Below are 17074 nucleotides of genomic sequence, written 5' to 3' on the forward strand. Positions count from 1 at the left end.
GGGCTGTTCCTTCAGCCTGGATGTTGGAATAAAGGTACATGAATCAGAGCTATAGCTAATCCACTGTAAGCCATGAAAGAGAAATAAATCTCTGTTGTAAAGCAATGTTTGTTTGTTCATTTTGCTGTGCCATGAGGCCTGGGGGATTTTAGTTCCCCAACTAGGGCACCCCTGCGGTGGAAGCACCAAGTCTTAACCCCTGGACTGCCAAGGAAGTCTCAAGGCAGTGGAGTTTTGAATCCATTATTTATCACAGCAAAACTAATACAGGAGTTCCACTAAAACTATATTAAGGTAATTTTTACTCCTACAGTTTAAAAAATTCAGAAGTTTGACAGCACACTCTTACTGAGGCTGAGAACACAGGCTCTTTCATACATTTGGTATCACTTCTATGGATGTTGGCAATGCTTACTGAGCTTACAAATGCAGGTGGCTGTAATTGAAAAGACAGACAATAACAAGTCTGGCAAGGATGCGGAGAAATGCAAACTCTCATGGCAATATAAAACAGTGTAGCCACTTTAGAAAACATTTCAGCAGTTCCTCAAAAAGTTAAATGTAAAGTTACTGTGTGTGTGTGTGTTCAGTCGCTCAGTCGCGTCTGACTCTGTGTGACCCTATGGACTGTAGCCCGCCAGGCCCCTCTGTCCATGGGATTTTCCCAGGCAAGCATACTGGAGTGAGTTGCCATTTCCTTCTCCAGGGGATCTTCCCGACCCAGGGATCAAACCCACATCTCCTGTGGCTCCTGCATCGGCAGGGAGATTCTTTACTGCTGAGCCACCAGGGAAGCCTGAAATGTATATACCAGACACTGAATAAGGGAGGGCTCCAGAGTGCAGGTGACAGAAAGAGTGAGTTTGGATGGCTTTTTATTTGCTATCAGAAATTTGAAGTGAGGGGGAAACAGGGACAAGATTGATGGGTCAGTCATTTGAGAGGTGTGGAAAATTTTGAAATCATAGCTCCAGAGACTTGGAGGTAGAGTTGTCAATAGCAGAATAGTAATTTTGCCAGGCAGTGAGGTGTGTTCAGTCAAGGAGAGTCACTGCTGCTTTTTGCCTCTGAAGATGGTTACTGCCCTCATCATAGTCCTGGGGATTCCCTTCGCCTCTCTCCTGCATTGGGCAAAGTTTGCTGTGGTCTGATTCTCTGTCCTTTGTCCACGACCTGCTTTGCTGTGTTTGTTTAGTCTTGTCTCTGGAAGTCTTTGGATCCTCCATTGTTCTGAAACAGTATTATAATCTGTCTTTCTGTTGGTCATTCAGTGGATCCTTTTGGTCTATCCTTCGGTTCTATAAAGTTTTTCTTTTTAAAAATTTTTGGTATTTTCCTCCTCCCCCACCCCGCCCCTTCTCTTCCTATAACTTCTGTTAGTTGACTCTTGAGACTTTTGGATTGATCTTCTAAAGTTCTTTTCTCTTTTACTGTCCATCTCTTTATATTTTATCTTCTGTGTGATTTTCTTGACTTTGTCATTTCAGTTGTCATAGTTTTAAAGCTCTAGAGCTTCTGCTTCTCTGAGTACATATGACAGCAATCTGTTTGTTCTTAATGGATTCAATATCTTCCATTTTCTTCTGCTTTCTGGGTTTCTCCTCTTCTACCAAATGCCTTTTTTCCCTTTTGTCTGTTTTTGCCTCTGTGGTTCACATTCGGGACTTTGCTCAAATGTCCTGTAGCCCCAGACTGTGTCTGCTCTCATTTAAGAGTAGGCACTAAGGCATATTGGAAGGCCCAAGTGCACAGAGGATGTATTTATTGACGTGTGGGCGTCATTGACTAGGTGATTGGTCAAGGACTGAAAGAAGAGTCTCACTGAGGTCGGTGTCTCCAGAGAGGGAACACTGTAGTCTCCTGGAAGCTTTACCTCTGGCCGCTGACTCTGAACACTGGTTGGGAGAAAGGAGTTGACGCGGTAGGTTGCTTCCTCCTAATCTTCCCATATTCATTATAGCTTCATCCTCACCTCCTGCTGTGCTTGACATCCTTAAGTCCCAGACTTTTGGTTTCTCTACTTCCTGCTTCTTTGGAATCAGGTGGAGGAGGGGGGAGTCACTTGGCTGAATGGGCAGGGGAGGAGAGTGGGGGTCTAAATGTTCCTTTTAGAAATTTTCATCTAATTTTCATATTTTCAGTTGTGCTTCTCCGTCCTGTCTTCCAAGATACCTAGCGTTGTAAATTCCTGAGCCTTTCTGGGCCTTTGCCCTAATAATCAGTTTATATCCCTCTGGCATAGCCCTCTACAGACAGACTGACTTTGACTTTCTGCTATTTGCTGAACCAGTTACCACTTCTCATCTGCGTTCTCTCCTCTACAGTTATTGACATCTCTCACCTCCTGTCTCTCATTTGTTTTATTCTTCAGGATTTAAAATTCCACTGATGTAATTTTAGTGGGGTTTCAGGAAGGAGTAGTGGTAAACATATGTGTTTAATCTGCCACGTTTAATTGGAATGAGCACAGAGACCATGAATTTATAGCAAACCCAATTTGAATGTTTAGGTGGTTTTTCACTAGCAGAATCCACAGTCCAGGTGGATTTGGTAAGAGAAGGACCGGCCAGCTGGAGTGGGATCCTGCCAGGTGAGTTTGGTGGAAGGACATTAGGGCTAGGGAGTTGAGGATTTTGGACAAAGGGTGGTTGAAGCAGCAGACTGTGCACCCCGGGCTGTGTAAATAAAGGAAAGAAAGATACAAAGGAGTCTCTGGTTGGAGGAATTTATGAACTGGAGATCCCGTGAAGCCAGAAAAACTTGTCAGTTTTCAAATGAACCCTGCTCGGCCCTTGCAGCATCTTCTCAGCCAGGGGTGAAAGCTCCCTCCCTAAGTTTATTCTTGTTTCTTGGCTTTGTTATTCTATTTTAGGGGTTAATGTCCCTCTTACTTCGCCACTCCTCCCCACCGTTGCTTTTTAAAAAGAAGACTGTGTGTGTGCAAGGGCTGTTTCCTTCCTCGGGTCCCCAAGACAGGATTCTGTATGGAGTGTAAGGGTATGGATGCCTCATCTCCCCATTACCCCTGGAGGAGACTGGGTGTTCAGAGCCCTCGCCTCAACCTTTCATTTCTTTTTTAAAACCTTTTTTAAATTTATTTTTTATTTTTGACTGTGCTGGGTCTTCATTGTGGTGCAGGCTTTTGTCTAGTTGCAGCGAGCGAGGGCTGGTCTCTAGTTGCAGCGCTTGGCTGCTCATTGCAGTGGCTTCTCTTGTTGCCACAGGCTCTAGCACATGGGGCTTCCTCAGTTGCAGTTCTGGGCTCTAAAACGCAGGCTCAGTGGTTGCGGCACATGGGCTTAGTTGCTCTGAGGCATGTGGGATCTTCCTGGATCAGGGATCAAACCAGTGTCTCCTGCATTGGCAGGCAGATTCTTTACCACTGAATCACCAGGGAAGCACCCACCTTTCATTTCTGAGCAGTGACTTGGGTCAGATGGATACAGAAGGGGCCGGGTGGACACAGCCACATCTTCCGTGCAGACCTCTCTTCAGAGCTTTGGAAAGAGCCCCCGTCCAGGCTGGGGTCTCCCTTTCTTCACCAGTTGTTCCCTCCTGTTTTTTGCCCTACTGGCCTGCTTGTCGTATCCAATGACTCGAGCTGATCAACACCAGCAGATGTCTTGGCGGTTCTCTCTTTGAAGCCCTTATTTCATAGAGACAGGCCCTGAGGTGTCCTCACTCCTGGCCCAGAGGTGTTTGCACCACAGCAAGCTCTGGCCAAGGGAGCCCTGTATGAGGCTGTGGAACGTGGTAAATTAGGATGGGGGCTTCAAAGTCCAGACCCAACTCAAGACACATGCTGGCTGTGTGACCTGGACAGGTTATATCCATACTGTCTCTGAAATCTGTTACCTCATTTTTTAATAAATTTTTTTTATTGGAATGTAGTTTGTTTATAATGTTGTGTTAATTTCAGGTGTTCAGTTCATTTGCTCAGTCGTGTCTGACTGTTTGCGACCCCATGGACTGCAGCACACCAGGCTTCCGTGTCCACCACCAGCTCCCAGAGCTTGCTCAAACTCATGTCCCTCGGTGATGCTATCCAATCATCTCATCCTCTGTCGTCCCCTTCTTCTCCTGCCTTCAATCTTTCCCAGAATCAGGGTCTTTTTCAATAAGTCAGTTCTTCACATCAGGTGGCCAAAGTACTAGAGCTTCAGCTTCAGCATCAGTCCTTCCAATGAATATTCAGGACTGATTTCCTTTAGGATGGACTGGTTGGATCTCCTGGCTATCCAAGGGACTCTCAAGAGTCTTCTCCAACACCACAGTTCAAAAGCATCAATTTTTCAGCACTCAGCTTTCTGTATGGTCCTGTTCTCACATCCATACATGACTCCTGGAAAAATCATAGCTTTAACTAGATGGACCTTTGTTGATAAAGTAATGTCTTTGCTTTTTAATATGCTCTCTAGGTTTGTCATAGCTATTCTTCCAGTTCTTCAAGCAAGAATACTGGAGTAGGTTGCCATTCCCTTCTCCAATGGATATTCCCCACCCAGGGATTGAACCTGCATTGCAGGCAGATTCTTTACCATCTGAGCCACCAGGGAAGCCCTAGCTTCAGGTGTACGGTGAAGTGAATCTTATACATACATATACATATATTCACTCTTTTTTAAAAAAAATTGGGATTCTTTTTCCCATGTAGGCCGTTAGAGTGTATGAATAGAGTTCTCTGTGCTATACAGAAGGTACTTGTTAGTCATCTATTTTGTATATAGTAGTGTGTATATGTCAGTCCCAACCTCACAATTTATCCCTCCCCTGCCTCATTTCCTCATCTTTAAATGTGGGTCATAAACTTACCCTCGATGATTGTGAAGATTAGACTAATGCATGTTATGCTCAGAGTGAGGCGTGTGGTGAATACTTCTATGGTGCCGATTTTTACTAGCCTCTGCACCTAAAACGCCCCATCAGGGGAACCAGAGTGAGCGCTGATGAAGGATCGAGTGTCTCGTTCTCAAGGCTGGCCAGCTCCTCTGGTTTCCCCAAACCCAATCTACTGGGGAGAAGTCTAAGCGTAGGACCACTGATTCCTTGGGGTCCAGTGGCTTCTGACAGTGGATTATGTCAGATCAGTCCACTTTGAGGTTGATTCCTCCTTTCCATGTTTTCTGGATCCTCTTGCCTCCTCATTTGGGGGTTCCCTAGGCCTTGGTTTTGCCGCTCTCTCCTTGGCCATGTCTCTGAGCATTCTCTCCCCAGGCGGAATGGAGCCCATCACCAGGCTTCAGTTATACCCCAGCTCCCAAGGGTGCTTTTCTCTCACATCTCATCAGAGCGCTGAACCGGACTTCCTCCCAAATGAGTGTTTGTAGCCCCTGTCCCCTCCACTTGGATGAGTATTTCCAAGAAATAACAATTTTGCTTTCTATCTAGCTTCCGCTTTGCGCATCCCTGTTTTTTTTAGGGGCACTGTTCTTTTTCCTGGGGCTTGAAGCGCCAGGGTCATTTTTGACCCTTCCCTCCCCTCCCATGTAGATTCCATAAGTGTTGAATTGAGCGTAAACCGGCAAGTGGTTAAGCCTGCATGCTCCTCTACCTGTCTTTTCCTACGCACACCTCCCTTGTTCACACGTGGGTCACCTCTTTCCTGGCTTGCACCAATTGCCTTTTCATTCTTCCACATCCGGCTGCTATACGCTGGTCTTCTGAGCGCATCGTTTTCATCACGAAATCTTTCAATGGCTTTCCATTTTCTGCAGATAAAATCTCGATTCCTGGCCTGGCTGGCACTCAAGTCTGTCCATAATGCGTACAGCCCTTCCCTCCTCGCCTTTCTCCCCATGATGTCCCTGCAGATCTTTCCAGTGGCCAGGTGCCTTCACGGACCCAAGAATCAGCACACTCACCCCCAGTGTCAGCTCGTGGCCTTCCTTCCCTGGCCCTGCATGCCTCCTGTCCTCCTTCAAGACACAGCCCCAGTTCCCCTGCAGATCTTCCCCTGTCTTCAGCCTTCATCCATCTCCTCTTCTCCTGAGTGGCCTGGGGATCAGCATCTAGACGGTGCCCCTTCCCCCCGCACCCAGGTGTGAACAGTTGGTGCTCCCTTTAGACAGCCACTCCCTGTTTCTTGAGCGGCTCAGCCTGCAAGGTACAGGACTCTACTTGTTTATTGAACTGCTACCCTCAGTGTGACCTTCTTTCTTCCTTCTCTTCAAAGGAGAGGGCTTTAGAAATCAGGACAGTTCTGAGAAGACTCCAGGGGTTGGGATGCAAAGAGATTGGCCTCTGAAAGTGAAAATCGCTCAGTCGTGTCTGACTCTTGGCGACCCCATGGACTCTACAGTCCATGGAATTCTCCAGGCCAAAATACTGGAGTGGGTAGGCGTTCCCTTCTCCTTGGGATCTTCCCAACCCAGGGATTAGAACCCAGGTCTTCAGCACTACAGGCGGATTCTTTACTGGTTGAGCCACATCTGAGGCCTGCCTAAACCATTTTACCTCCCTAGTCTTGCTCCAGGTCGCTCCCCATCTTAGCCTCTAGGGTCAGCAGCTACGGTTTCCTGCCTCTGCCCTATTCCCTGCCCTTATCTCTTAGCTGAGCAGCCCTCTCTCTTATCCCCTCTCCAGGCCCTTTGGTTCTCGGTGGGAAGTCCGATGTCCTGCTGGTTCTCCTCTCTGCTCCCCTCCAGCCTGAAGTGGAGGTGTTTCTGCCTTATATCTTCTCTCCTCCCTTCATCGTGTCAGCTAACGATTATTCAGGAAACTTATCTCAACCTGCTGGCCCTGTCCCAAATCTTTAGGGCAAGGGTCATGAGAGTGATGTCACGGTCATGTGCCTATACCTTGCCCCCTCTGCTGCGCTGGTCCTAACACTCTAAAAAGCCAACTGTGTCCCCTGCCTCCAGTTTATCTGGACAGAGACCTGAGCAGAAAGGTAAGCTTCCCACCTTTGCCTTCGGTGAACAGGGGCCACTGGATTCTACCTGCTTAGCACTAACTTCCTTTTTCTTTCCCGCCCATCTCTGCTGACTCTCTCCCTGGACGCTCTCACTTGCCCTTATCTGTACAGTGAAGGCTGGGCCTTAGGCCCATTCTGGAGTTGAGGAATGGGTTAGGTTAGGTCTCACTGGTTAGGTCTGGGTGGGGTCCGCAGGCTGAGTAGGGAATAACTCCTGCTCTGCTCGCAGATTTTCTCCTGATGGCTGACTCTCAACCGCTCCTCTCCCTTGATGGGGACCCTGTGGCTGCAGAAGCCTTGCTCCAGGATGTGTTTGGGATTGTGGTGGATGAGGTTATTCGAAAAGGGACCAGTGCCTCCGAGAAGGTGGGTCTTTTCTCCCTCCTCTTCCTGTCTATCAAACCTGACTCAGAACTTTCCTCCTCTGTCCAGGCTTCTCCCCAGAACCCATCACCGCCTCACTGTGTACCTCAGAGATTGCATACTGGATCAGATTCTGTTTATTTACCTTTGTTTATGTGCTGCTTGAGAAACATTCCAAACTGGTGTTGAGTGCCAGTTTGTGGTGTCTGTTGTCTGTTGAGATGTGGTTTAGGCAGCCAGTCAGTTGGGTGCCTCGGTGCCCCCGGAGTCTCCTGTGGTGCTCTCCTAGGTCTGTGAGTGGAAGGAGCCCGAGGAGCTGAAGCAGCTGCTGGACTTGGAGCTGCGGCACGAGGGCGAGTCACAGGAGCAGATCCTGGAGCACTGCCGGGCCGTGATCCGATACAGCGTGAAGACCTGTGCGTCTGGGGCTTGGGGGAGACGTGTCTGGAATTTGTGCCCAGCTCCGCTCTGAGCCTGCGTCCCCCTTCTCCAGGTCACCCTCGTTTCTTCAACCAGCTCTTCTCAGGGTTGGATCCCCATGCCCTGGCCGGGCGCATTGTCACAGAGAGCCTCAACACCAGCCAGTGAGCCGTCCCAGGACCCCCGCCCTCTGCCCCACAAAGGATTTGGGTTTGCGGGAGACAGACCCCGGGAGCAGGATAGGAGAATGGTGTCTGCCCCCTCTTTTCGGGGAGTCTCTGCTGGCAGAGTCTTTCCCCTCCTACGCTTCGGGTTTCCTTTCCCAAACTTTCTCTTGTATCCCGGCTCCAGTGTTTTCTCGTTCTTTCTTTCCTGGTTCTTTGTCACCAAGCCAGTTGTCTCTTCAGCCCCTCCTTTCACTCACACTCTCCACCTCCTCTGAGGGTCCCTCCCAGTCTCTTTCCCATTCTCATCATTCCCTCCCCTGGCAGGTACACGTACGAAATCGCCCCTGTGTTTGTCCTCATGGAGGAGGAGGTGCTGAAGAAACTCCGGGCCCTGGTGGGCTGGAGCTCTGGGGACGGGGTCTTCTGTCCTGGTATGTGAAGAGGAGGGGGCCTTTTCGAGAGTTCCTCCTCCCCCGCCATCCTCTTTCTCTGGGCTGGCCAGGAGGGGTGATTCTCCTTTGTTTCTTCTCCAACTGGGCTTGGGCCAAACCAGAGAGAAGCTGCCCAGTCTCCTGTATCCTTGTGTTTGCAAAACAGTCCACGGGATTGGTTCCTGCCGTCCTGGCGGGGGGTGGAGGGAGGCTTCTGGATCGGCCCAGGGTGAGGAGCGGGGTGATCAGGAGATCTGCAGATGCTGCCATCCTGGGTCACTAGCATGCCATTTGTCAAATCCTCGGAACCCATGGCCACGTAGCCAGTCACTTGTGCTTCTGGGTGGAGAGTTCTGGAGAGCCAAGCTCCAGTTTTGACCCACTGCCACTTCCTCTTGCCACCACCCCTTCCTTCCCTGTGACAGGTGGCTCCATCTCCAACATGTATGCTGTGAACCTGGCCCGCTATCAGCGATACCCAGACTGCAAACAGAGGGGCCTCCGGGCACTGCCGCCCCTGGCCCTCTTCACATCGAAAGAGGTGGGAAGAGGCACAGGCCTACCCTGGGCTCCCGGTTCTAATCTCCAGCCAGCTGAGTCCGGGACCCACAACTCAGCCTGCCCAGACCCTTCTCCTCTGAGGCTGGCCTCCCCTGTAGGTGGTTGTGCTTCCTTCCAACCAAAGGGGCTGTGTGAGGGCCCTGTTCACCTTGCCTGCTGTCTGGGGTAGCGGAGCGGCATCCAGTGCCGTGCACACAGTCTGAGAGTGTGGTCCATGGACCAGTGGCATCACTGTCACTTCTGGTTGTTTAGTCACTAAGTCGTGTCTGACTCTTGGCAGCCCTGCGGACTGTAGCCCGCCAGGCTCCTCTGTCCGTGGGATTTTTCAGGCAAGGATACTGGACTGGGTTGCCATTTCCTTCTCCAGGGGAGCTTTCCCACGCAGGGGTCGAACCCGTGTCTCCTGCACTGCAGGCATATTCTTTGCCACTGAGCCACCAGGGAAATCAGTATCACTTGGGAGCTTGTTAGAAATGCCGAGCCTTGGGCCCCTGTGCAGACCTACTGAATGTGAATCTGCCTCTTTACCAGACACACTGGTGACTTGCAGGCACGTGAGTGTTTGAGAAGCCCTGGTCTACAGGGTCCCAGCCATTTTTAACCAGTCCCTTTCCTCCCCACCCTCCCTGCCCTCTTCCCTCCCCCACAGTGTCATTACTCCATCAAGAAAGGAGCCGCTTTTCTGGGACTTGGCACCGACAGTGTCCGAGTGGTCGAGGCAGATGAGAGGTGAAGGTCCTTCTGTCTGCGCGGCTCAGGCCCAGCCTGGCACAACATGTCTTCCCCTTGCCAGAGGCTCTGGCCTCGGGCCCACGCCGCGGCGGACTTCTCTCCCTGCTCTCTTGCCTCCCGGTTGCCTCTTCTGTCTGCCAGTGCCTGCTAGAGTCTCCGCCCTGTCCCCTGAGATCTGTTTACCCCTCTTGGGGAAAAATCAACATTGCGGCCTCCCCATTGCTAACCACATGTTACCCTGCTCTTGAAAGTTCTGCCGCCTAGCCTAGAGAATCTATTACTTCTCTACCCACTCAGTTTTCTCTTCCAGAGGGAAAATGATCCCTGAGGATCTGGAGAGGCAGATCAGCTTGGCCAAGGCCGAGGTGAGTGAGTGGGAGGCGCTGGGCCAGTGGAGCGGGGCCCCTCTGCTCCTTTCTCGGAGGGTCTTTGACTGGCCCTACTCAAGGCACCCCTCCCTTCTCCCCCTGCACTCTATGCCCGTCTTCCCGGCGGGCTGAAGTGACCCCTCCCTCCCGGGTGATCCCAGTCCTGCCGATCAGACGCTGGGACAAGGGCAGAACTGAGTCCCTGAGTAGAGTCGCAGGGAGCACTGCAGGGGGGATGCTGGGGACCTGGAGGGTAGCACAGAAGGTTTCTGCGAGCTGGGAGGGTCTGTGCAGGGCGAGCAGCGTGGACTTGGAGTGATGGGAGACGTGGAGGCCCCTTCACCTGGGGGACACAGAGATACTGCAGCCATCTTAGAGGGCATTTCAGCACTGTCTGTGCCATTTTTAAATGTATCTATCCACTGACTCAGAGTCCTACTACTAGGATTAGCCCATAAATTTTCATTACAAAGTGCTTAGAATTGTGTGCACTGGGGCGAAGTGTAAAATTTTAAGAAACATTTTAGTATTCATCAGTAGATAAATTATGGTGTATCTGTGTCAGTTTCTTCCTTTGCAAAATGAGCATGATATAGAACTGATCACGGAGTTGTTATAAGGCTGAAATTAATGGTATGTAAAGCACATGAAAATGCCTCAACTATGTACTTATGTATAAATTTTAAAAATATGTTTATATCACCACATGCAAATAGTTGCAGCACCATTTTTTCTTAAACTTTATTTTGTGTTGGGGTATAGCCAGTTAACAATGCTGTGATAGTTTCAGGTGAATAGCAAAGGGATTTAGCCTTACAGATACATGTATCCATTCTCCCCCAAACTCCTCCCGTGTCCATGCTGCCACTTAGCATTAAGCAGAGTTCAGTCGGTCCTTGTTGGTTATCCGTTTTAAATATAGCTGTGTGCGCATGTCCATCCCAAACTCTCTCATCCTCCTTTCCCCACCCCAGCAACCATAAGTTTGTTCTCCAAGTCTGTGAGTCTCTTTCTGTTCTGTAAGTTTATTTGTATCATCTCTTTTTAGATTCCTCATAGAAGGGATGTCATAGGGTATTTCTTCTTCTCTGTCTGACTTACTTCATTCCGTATGACCATCTCTGGGTCCATCCATGTTGCTGCCAGTGGCATTATTTCATTCTTTTTATGGCTGAGTAATATTCCACTGTACATGTGCACCACGTCTTCTTTATCCATTCCTCTGTCGATGGACATTTAGGTTGCTTCCATGTCTTGGCTATTGTAAACAGTATGCAGCACCAGGTTTTGAAAATGTCTGTTTTTCCCCAGCGACTTGTCTTGGGATCCTTGTTAAAACCCAAAGAGTGTTTAAGTGTGAGGATTTATTTCTAGACTCTCAGTCTATGCCATTGATCTGCATGGCTATCCTACTGACCACACTGTCTTAATGTGGCTCTGTAGTAAATTTTGAAATCAGCGTTTGTGAGTCCTCCAACTTTGTTCTTTTCCAGGATGGTTTTGGCTTTCTAGGTCCCTAAAATTTCCACTTGAATTTTAGGCTCAGCTGTCAATTTCTGCAAAGAAACCAGTTGGGATTTTGATAGGGATGTGTTCAATTTGTGGATCCATGAACATGGAATGCCTCTGTTTATTTAGGTCTTCTTTGATTTCTTTTCAACAATGCTTTGTGGTTTTCACAGTATCTGTTTTGCATTTCTTTTGTTGAATTTATTCCTAAGTATTTTATTATTTTCAGTGTTCTTATAAATGGAATTTTCTTGTTTCCATTTTTGATTGTTTGTTTCTCGTGTAAAAATACAACTGATTTTTGAATATTGATTTTGTACTCTGCAAATCTGTTAAACTCATTTATTAATTCTCAGTCTTTTTAATGGGTTCCTTAGGATTTTCTAGATATGTTATCTGTAAATACAGATAATTTGCTTTTTTCTTTTTTAATATGGATGCCTCTTATTAAAAAAAAAACAACTTAATTTTCTCTTTAATCACAAACTAGACAAGATTGGCATTAACACTCATTTATTTTTCGGCTGTGTCAGGTCTTTGTTGCGGTTCGAGGGTTCCCCCTAGTTGTGGCACAGGAGCTGTAGAGCGTGTTGGCTCAGCGGGTCAGTAGTTACAGTGCACTGACTTCGGTGCCTGTGGCATCTGGGATCTTAGTTCCTGGGCCAGGGATTGAACCCGTGTCCCCTGCATTGGAAGGCGGATTCTTATCCACTGGAATACCAGGAAAGTCCCTGGATGCCTCTTATTTTTAAATTTTTTTAAACCTAATTGCCCTGCTAGAACCTCAGCACAGTGTTGAATAGAAATGAGGAGAGTGAACATCCTTATCTTGTTCCTGGTCTTAGGGGGAAGGCTTTCAGTCTTTCACCACTGAGTATGACGTTAGCTGTGGGTTTTTTGTAGTCGCCCTTTATCAGGTTAAGAACATTCCCTTCAGATCCTTTTTTATTTTTCTGAATGTTTTTATCGTGAGGATTTTGTCAAATGTGTTTGTATGTCTACTGAAATGATCACTATACCACACTGAGATATGGTTTTTTTTTCCTTTATTGTATTGATAGGATATATTATATTAATTGATTTGGGGATGTTAAACCAAACTTGCACTCTTGGGACAAATCCCACTTTGTCATGGTGCTTGATTCTTTTTCTGTGTTGCTGATTTGGGCTTGCTGGTGTTTTGTAGATTTTTATGTCTTTATTTAGAAGAGATATATTCTATATTTTTCTAGTGATATTTTGTTGGTTTTGGTATCGGGTAAAACCCATTTCATAGGATGAATTCAGAAGTGTTCCCCCCTCTTCTGTTTTTTTGTAAGTTAATGAAGAGCTCGTATCAGTTCTTTCTTAAATGTTTTGTGGAACTCATCAGTGGAGCCATCCGGGCCTGCACTTTTCTTTGTAGCAGTGTTTTTAAATACTAATTCAATTTCCACATAAATTTTATCCTATTAGAATATTTAAAATAGTATTTTGATCTTCCTGTAAGACATTCAACTTTTTTGAAAAAGTATAAGCTTTGGAGATAGACTATTAGACAGACCTCGGTTTGAATTCCATCTCTGGAGTTGCAGCTGGGAGGGGGGGGGCAAGTTTCTTAACACCTCTGAACCCTAGCGTCCTCACTTGCAAATTAAAAGGGGGCGGTAACACATAGTAAGGTTGCCGGGGCCCAGGTCAGGCCTGTGAAGAGTTCCTAGAGCTCGGCGCCAGGCTCTGGGTGGCTCCCTCTTCATTTTTGCCACAGGGCGCCGTGCCATTCCTGGTCAGTGCCACCTCTGGTACCACAGTGCTGGGGGCCTTTGACCCCCTGGAGGCAATCGCGGATGTGTGCCAGCATCACGGGCTGTGGCTGCATGTGGACGTGAGTTGGGACGGGGCTGAGAATGGGGTGGGCTGAGCCAAGGCCAAGGCCCATATTGTTCCTTCCGCTCCACAGGCTGCCTGGGGTGGGAGCGTCCTGCTGTCACAGACACATAGACATCTCCTGGCTGGCATCCAGAGGTGCATATGGCCCCCTACACCCTGACTCTCACCCTTCAAATCCTTGGTCCAGAGAACACTCTTGGGCCGGGGAGCTCAGATGGGAATAGGGGAAGGAGGCTGGTGGGAGGGAAGTGGGAGAGATGATTGATTGGGGCTGGGATGTTAGACATCAGATTTGGGAATTCTCCTCTGGGCTGAGGTGAGACTAAAGTCCCTTTTACTGGAGATCTGCAAAGGGTGGGGAGGCTCTAGTTGGGCAGCTTAACTGGGAGCTGGCTGACCCGGCTTTGCTCTGCCCACCCCAGGGCTGACTCCGTGGCCTGGAATCCCCACAAGCTCCTCTCCACAGGCCTGCAGTGCTCAGCTCTTCTTCTCCGGGACACCTCGGTGGGTCTGCCCCGCCCCTGCTCTGGCCCCGCCTCCAGCCCTGAACCTCTGTTTCCTCTTCTGTCTCACCTGAGGGGAGCTCCAGGCCTTCTATGTTCTCCTTACCATCCCATCTGAAGCTGATTATCTGTGACCACCCTAATCCTCGGTAGTGGGCTCTCTCACTCCCCCTGTCTTCAGGCAAAGGAAAAACTTCAACAAAAGTTTTAATCAGAGGGATTCCGGGTCATTTGGGAAGAACTCTTGAGTGTTGGAAGAAAACCCAGAGAAAGGGTTTCAGTAAGCCGGCAGGTGTCCCATCAGTGCTGCCTGGTTTCAGGGAAAGAAACACGTGGACTGAGCTAAGAAGTCACCCAGTGCAGCCCTGGAGGGAAGCTCGGTGGCGGGGGGAGTCTGACTGTCCCCCCCCCACCCTCCGCAGAACCTGCTCAAGCGCTGTCACGGGTCCCAGGCCAGCTACCTCTTCCAGCAGGACAAGTTCTACGACGTGGCTCTGGACACGGGAGACAAGGTGGTGCAGTGTGGCCGGCGTGTGGACTGTCTGAAGCTGTGGCTCATGTGGAAGGCACAGGGCGGGCAGGGGCTGCAGCGCCGTGTGGACCAGGCCTTTGCCCTTGCCCGGTAGGAGTGGGCGCTACAGCCCTGCACCCCTTTGCTGGGCTGCACCCCTTTGGTTCACTCTCTGGGTCGCTTCTGTTTCTGTATCTCTGCCTCTCCTCCTCCCCCCATGATTTCTCACTCTCTGATCACAGGTACCTGGTGGAGGAGCTGAAGAAGCGGGAGGGATTTGAGTTGGTCATGGAGGTACGACCCACCTTGTGCCCTTCTGCATCCTCCGGCCCCCTGCCCCCAGCCGGTGTCTCACGCAAAACCCTGATGGGAGAAGAGGGGTGGTGAGAGGGGAACGGCCCCTCTTCCTCTGCTCACACCTTCCCCCTGTTTATTCCTCCCAGCCTGAATTTGTCAACGTGTGTTTCTGGTTCGTGCCCCCCAGCCTGCGGGGGAAGAAGGAGAGTCCAGATTACAGTGAAAGGCTGTCTAAGGTAGGCTTTCTCCCTGCTCTGGTTAACCAGTGCAGCTGGTGCGTTTCCGCCCCCTGCTGGCTGTGAGCGGCATGGCAGCTACCTTTGCTAGTCTCGCTCTGATGTGGGGACAGTGAACCAGAAGATGACACCCGCTTGTCCCCACTTCCGTGAGCCTGGGGGATGGAGGATAAGGTATGCTTCTATAAAACAAGAAGAAGACAGAGAGGGACATTACAGAAGTCACCAGTGAGCAGTACATAGATTGGCTCTGTGGGGTGTTCTGGGAGCTGAGTGAGGCAGAAAGGTCTCAGAAGTTCTACTCACTGATGCTGGGTACAGAACAACCCTGTCAGGCCAGGAGATATGTCCTGGCCCCCAGATGGTCCAAAAGGTCAAGAATATTCTCGCCTTTAAAGTGAAGTCGCTCAGTCGTGTCTGACTCTCTAACCACCCTATGGACTGTAGCCCTGCAGGCTCCTCCATCCATGGGATTTTCCAGGCAAGAATGCTGGAGTGGGTTGCCGTTCCAGGGGATCTTCCTGACACAGGGATTGAACTCGGGCCTCCCGCATTGCGGGCAGACTCTTTACCATCTGAGCCACCAGGGAATCTCACCCTTAAGGAGTCATTTATTTAGAAAGCAAGCATTACCTATTTGAAACCAGTGTGTTCAAGGCAATCTTGGAAATTATATATTAGATCACAGGGTGCAGATAAAAAAATGTTACAGGAATTCAGAGAGGGGAGAAGAAGGTGTCAAGCATGACGAAGGCTTGAAGTTAGACTGAAAAAGCAGTTGTTGAGATTCAGCGAAAAGTCAGGATTTAGCAGAAAATGGCCTGTGTGACAACTTGGAGACTGGTGAGTTGGAGGAGAATGCAGGAGGTAGAGAAGGTCCAGTGGGCCAGGTGTGGTGGGAAAGGTAAACTGGGGCCACGGTCAGAATCCAAGCAGTGAGTGGCTCTCTCTGGAAGGCAGCTAGGTGGAGAGGGATGCGAGTCAGGGAACCCATCCCTTCCCCTGACCCCAGGCTGCAGCTAGAGGGTCCCTCCACTCCTCCCACAGGTAGCCCCAATCCTCAAGGAGCGCATGGTGAGGAAGGGTTCCATGATGATTGGCTACCAGCCCCATGGTACCCGGAGCAACTTCTTCCGCATGGTCGTGGCCAACCCTGCGCTGACACGGGCTGATATGGACTTCCTGCTGAATGAGCTGGAACGGCTGGGCCAGGATCTCTGAGTCGCTCCATCTCGCTGCTGGCCTGGACCCCTCCCCCAATCCTCGCCATCTCCCTGTATCTCCTCCCTGCGTTCTCCAAGAAGAAACTCTAGGAAACAAAGCGTATTCATTTTTCTGTGCTTTGACCCACTAGCTCGCCTGTAAATTTCGGGCTGGCCAAAAAGTTGGTTCTGGTTTTTCCTCGTAACATCTTATAGAAACACCCAAATGAACTTTTTGGCCAACCCAATATTTGATATTAAGAGGATGTTTAAATAAATGGTAGGATATCTATATGGTAGAATATTGCTCTGCCATTTAAATTGTGTTTACAAAGAGGACTTTTATAGATAGGAGAAAAATAATTTTAATACAATGTTATGTTGAGAAAGCTGATATGACTGTATATATGGTAATATCTGACCTGTATTCAAAAATACATAGGAAAAGACTGATGAGATGGAATATGCCAGAATATTAATAGTTTTACCTGGGATGGGATTGTAAGCAGTTTGAAAATGAACTTCTTTATGCTTTTTGTGCTCCCTGCTTTTATGATATAATGAATATCTATTGCATTTATTAAAAATAGGAAAATAATAAAAGTTAAATTTTCAGCCATATTATTTAGGTATATTGTAAAGTTTGTTACCTTTCAAGAAAATAGCGGGGAATGCAAATTCATTAAAAAGGTATAATAGAGGCTAAAAATAGGGGGAAAGTTTCCCAGAAATCTTGAGTGGGAGGAGAAAGACCAAAAGTGGCGTTGCTCTGAAGTTAATTGTACCTTAACGACACTGGAAACAAAATGGGCACTGAATGTATCTTGAGACCAGAACCTTGTCCACTAATCACTCCTGAAAAAAATCTTCACATACACCAGAAAGGTAAGAATCTTCCTTTTCTAAGTTAAACAACAGAAACCAAGCTGGGGGAAAAAAAAAAAAAAAAAAAAGCCCAGCGACGAAACCAGCCACTGTTATGTCTTCTATCA

General features: G+C 48.7%; 1 protein-coding gene across 4 annotated transcripts in view; it reads left to right on the plus strand.

Annotated features, from left to right (window-relative positions):
- The window catches only part of CSAD (cysteine sulfinic acid decarboxylase), a 25131-nt gene extending 8428 nt beyond the window's left edge, over nt 1-16703 (plus strand). For 2 of the 4 annotated variants that reach the window (XM_018047685.1, XM_018047688.1), the window contains 14 exons: nt 7143-7279; nt 7566-7692; nt 7770-7860; nt 8188-8294; nt 8720-8835; nt 9505-9584; nt 9898-9952; nt 13212-13328; nt 13404-13468; nt 13756-13837; nt 14259-14458; nt 14590-14641; nt 14791-14880; nt 15928-16703. In XM_018047685.1, coding sequence (XP_017903174.1) covers nt 7154-7279; nt 7566-7692; nt 7770-7860; nt 8188-8294; nt 8720-8835; nt 9505-9584; nt 9898-9952; nt 13212-13328; nt 13404-13468; nt 13756-13837; nt 14259-14458; nt 14590-14641; nt 14791-14880; nt 15928-16101 — 1482 coding nt within the window. In that variant the 5' untranslated portion in view covers nt 7143-7153 and the 3' untranslated portion in view covers nt 16102-16703. Of the gene's footprint in view, nt 1-1789; nt 1922-6357; nt 6890-7142; nt 7280-7565; nt 7693-7769; nt 7861-8187; nt 8295-8719; nt 8836-9504; nt 9585-9897; nt 9953-13211; nt 13329-13403; nt 13469-13755; nt 13838-14258; nt 14459-14589; nt 14642-14790; nt 14881-15927 lie in introns of those variants that run through there. The other 2 variants (XM_018047687.1, XM_018047686.1) reach the window with 2 other exon arrangements.

Source organism: Capra hircus, chromosome 5 (assembly GCF_001704415.2).
Source record: "Capra hircus breed San Clemente chromosome 5, ASM170441v1, whole genome shotgun sequence".
NCBI lineage: Eukaryota > Metazoa > Chordata > Mammalia > Artiodactyla > Bovidae > Capra > Capra hircus.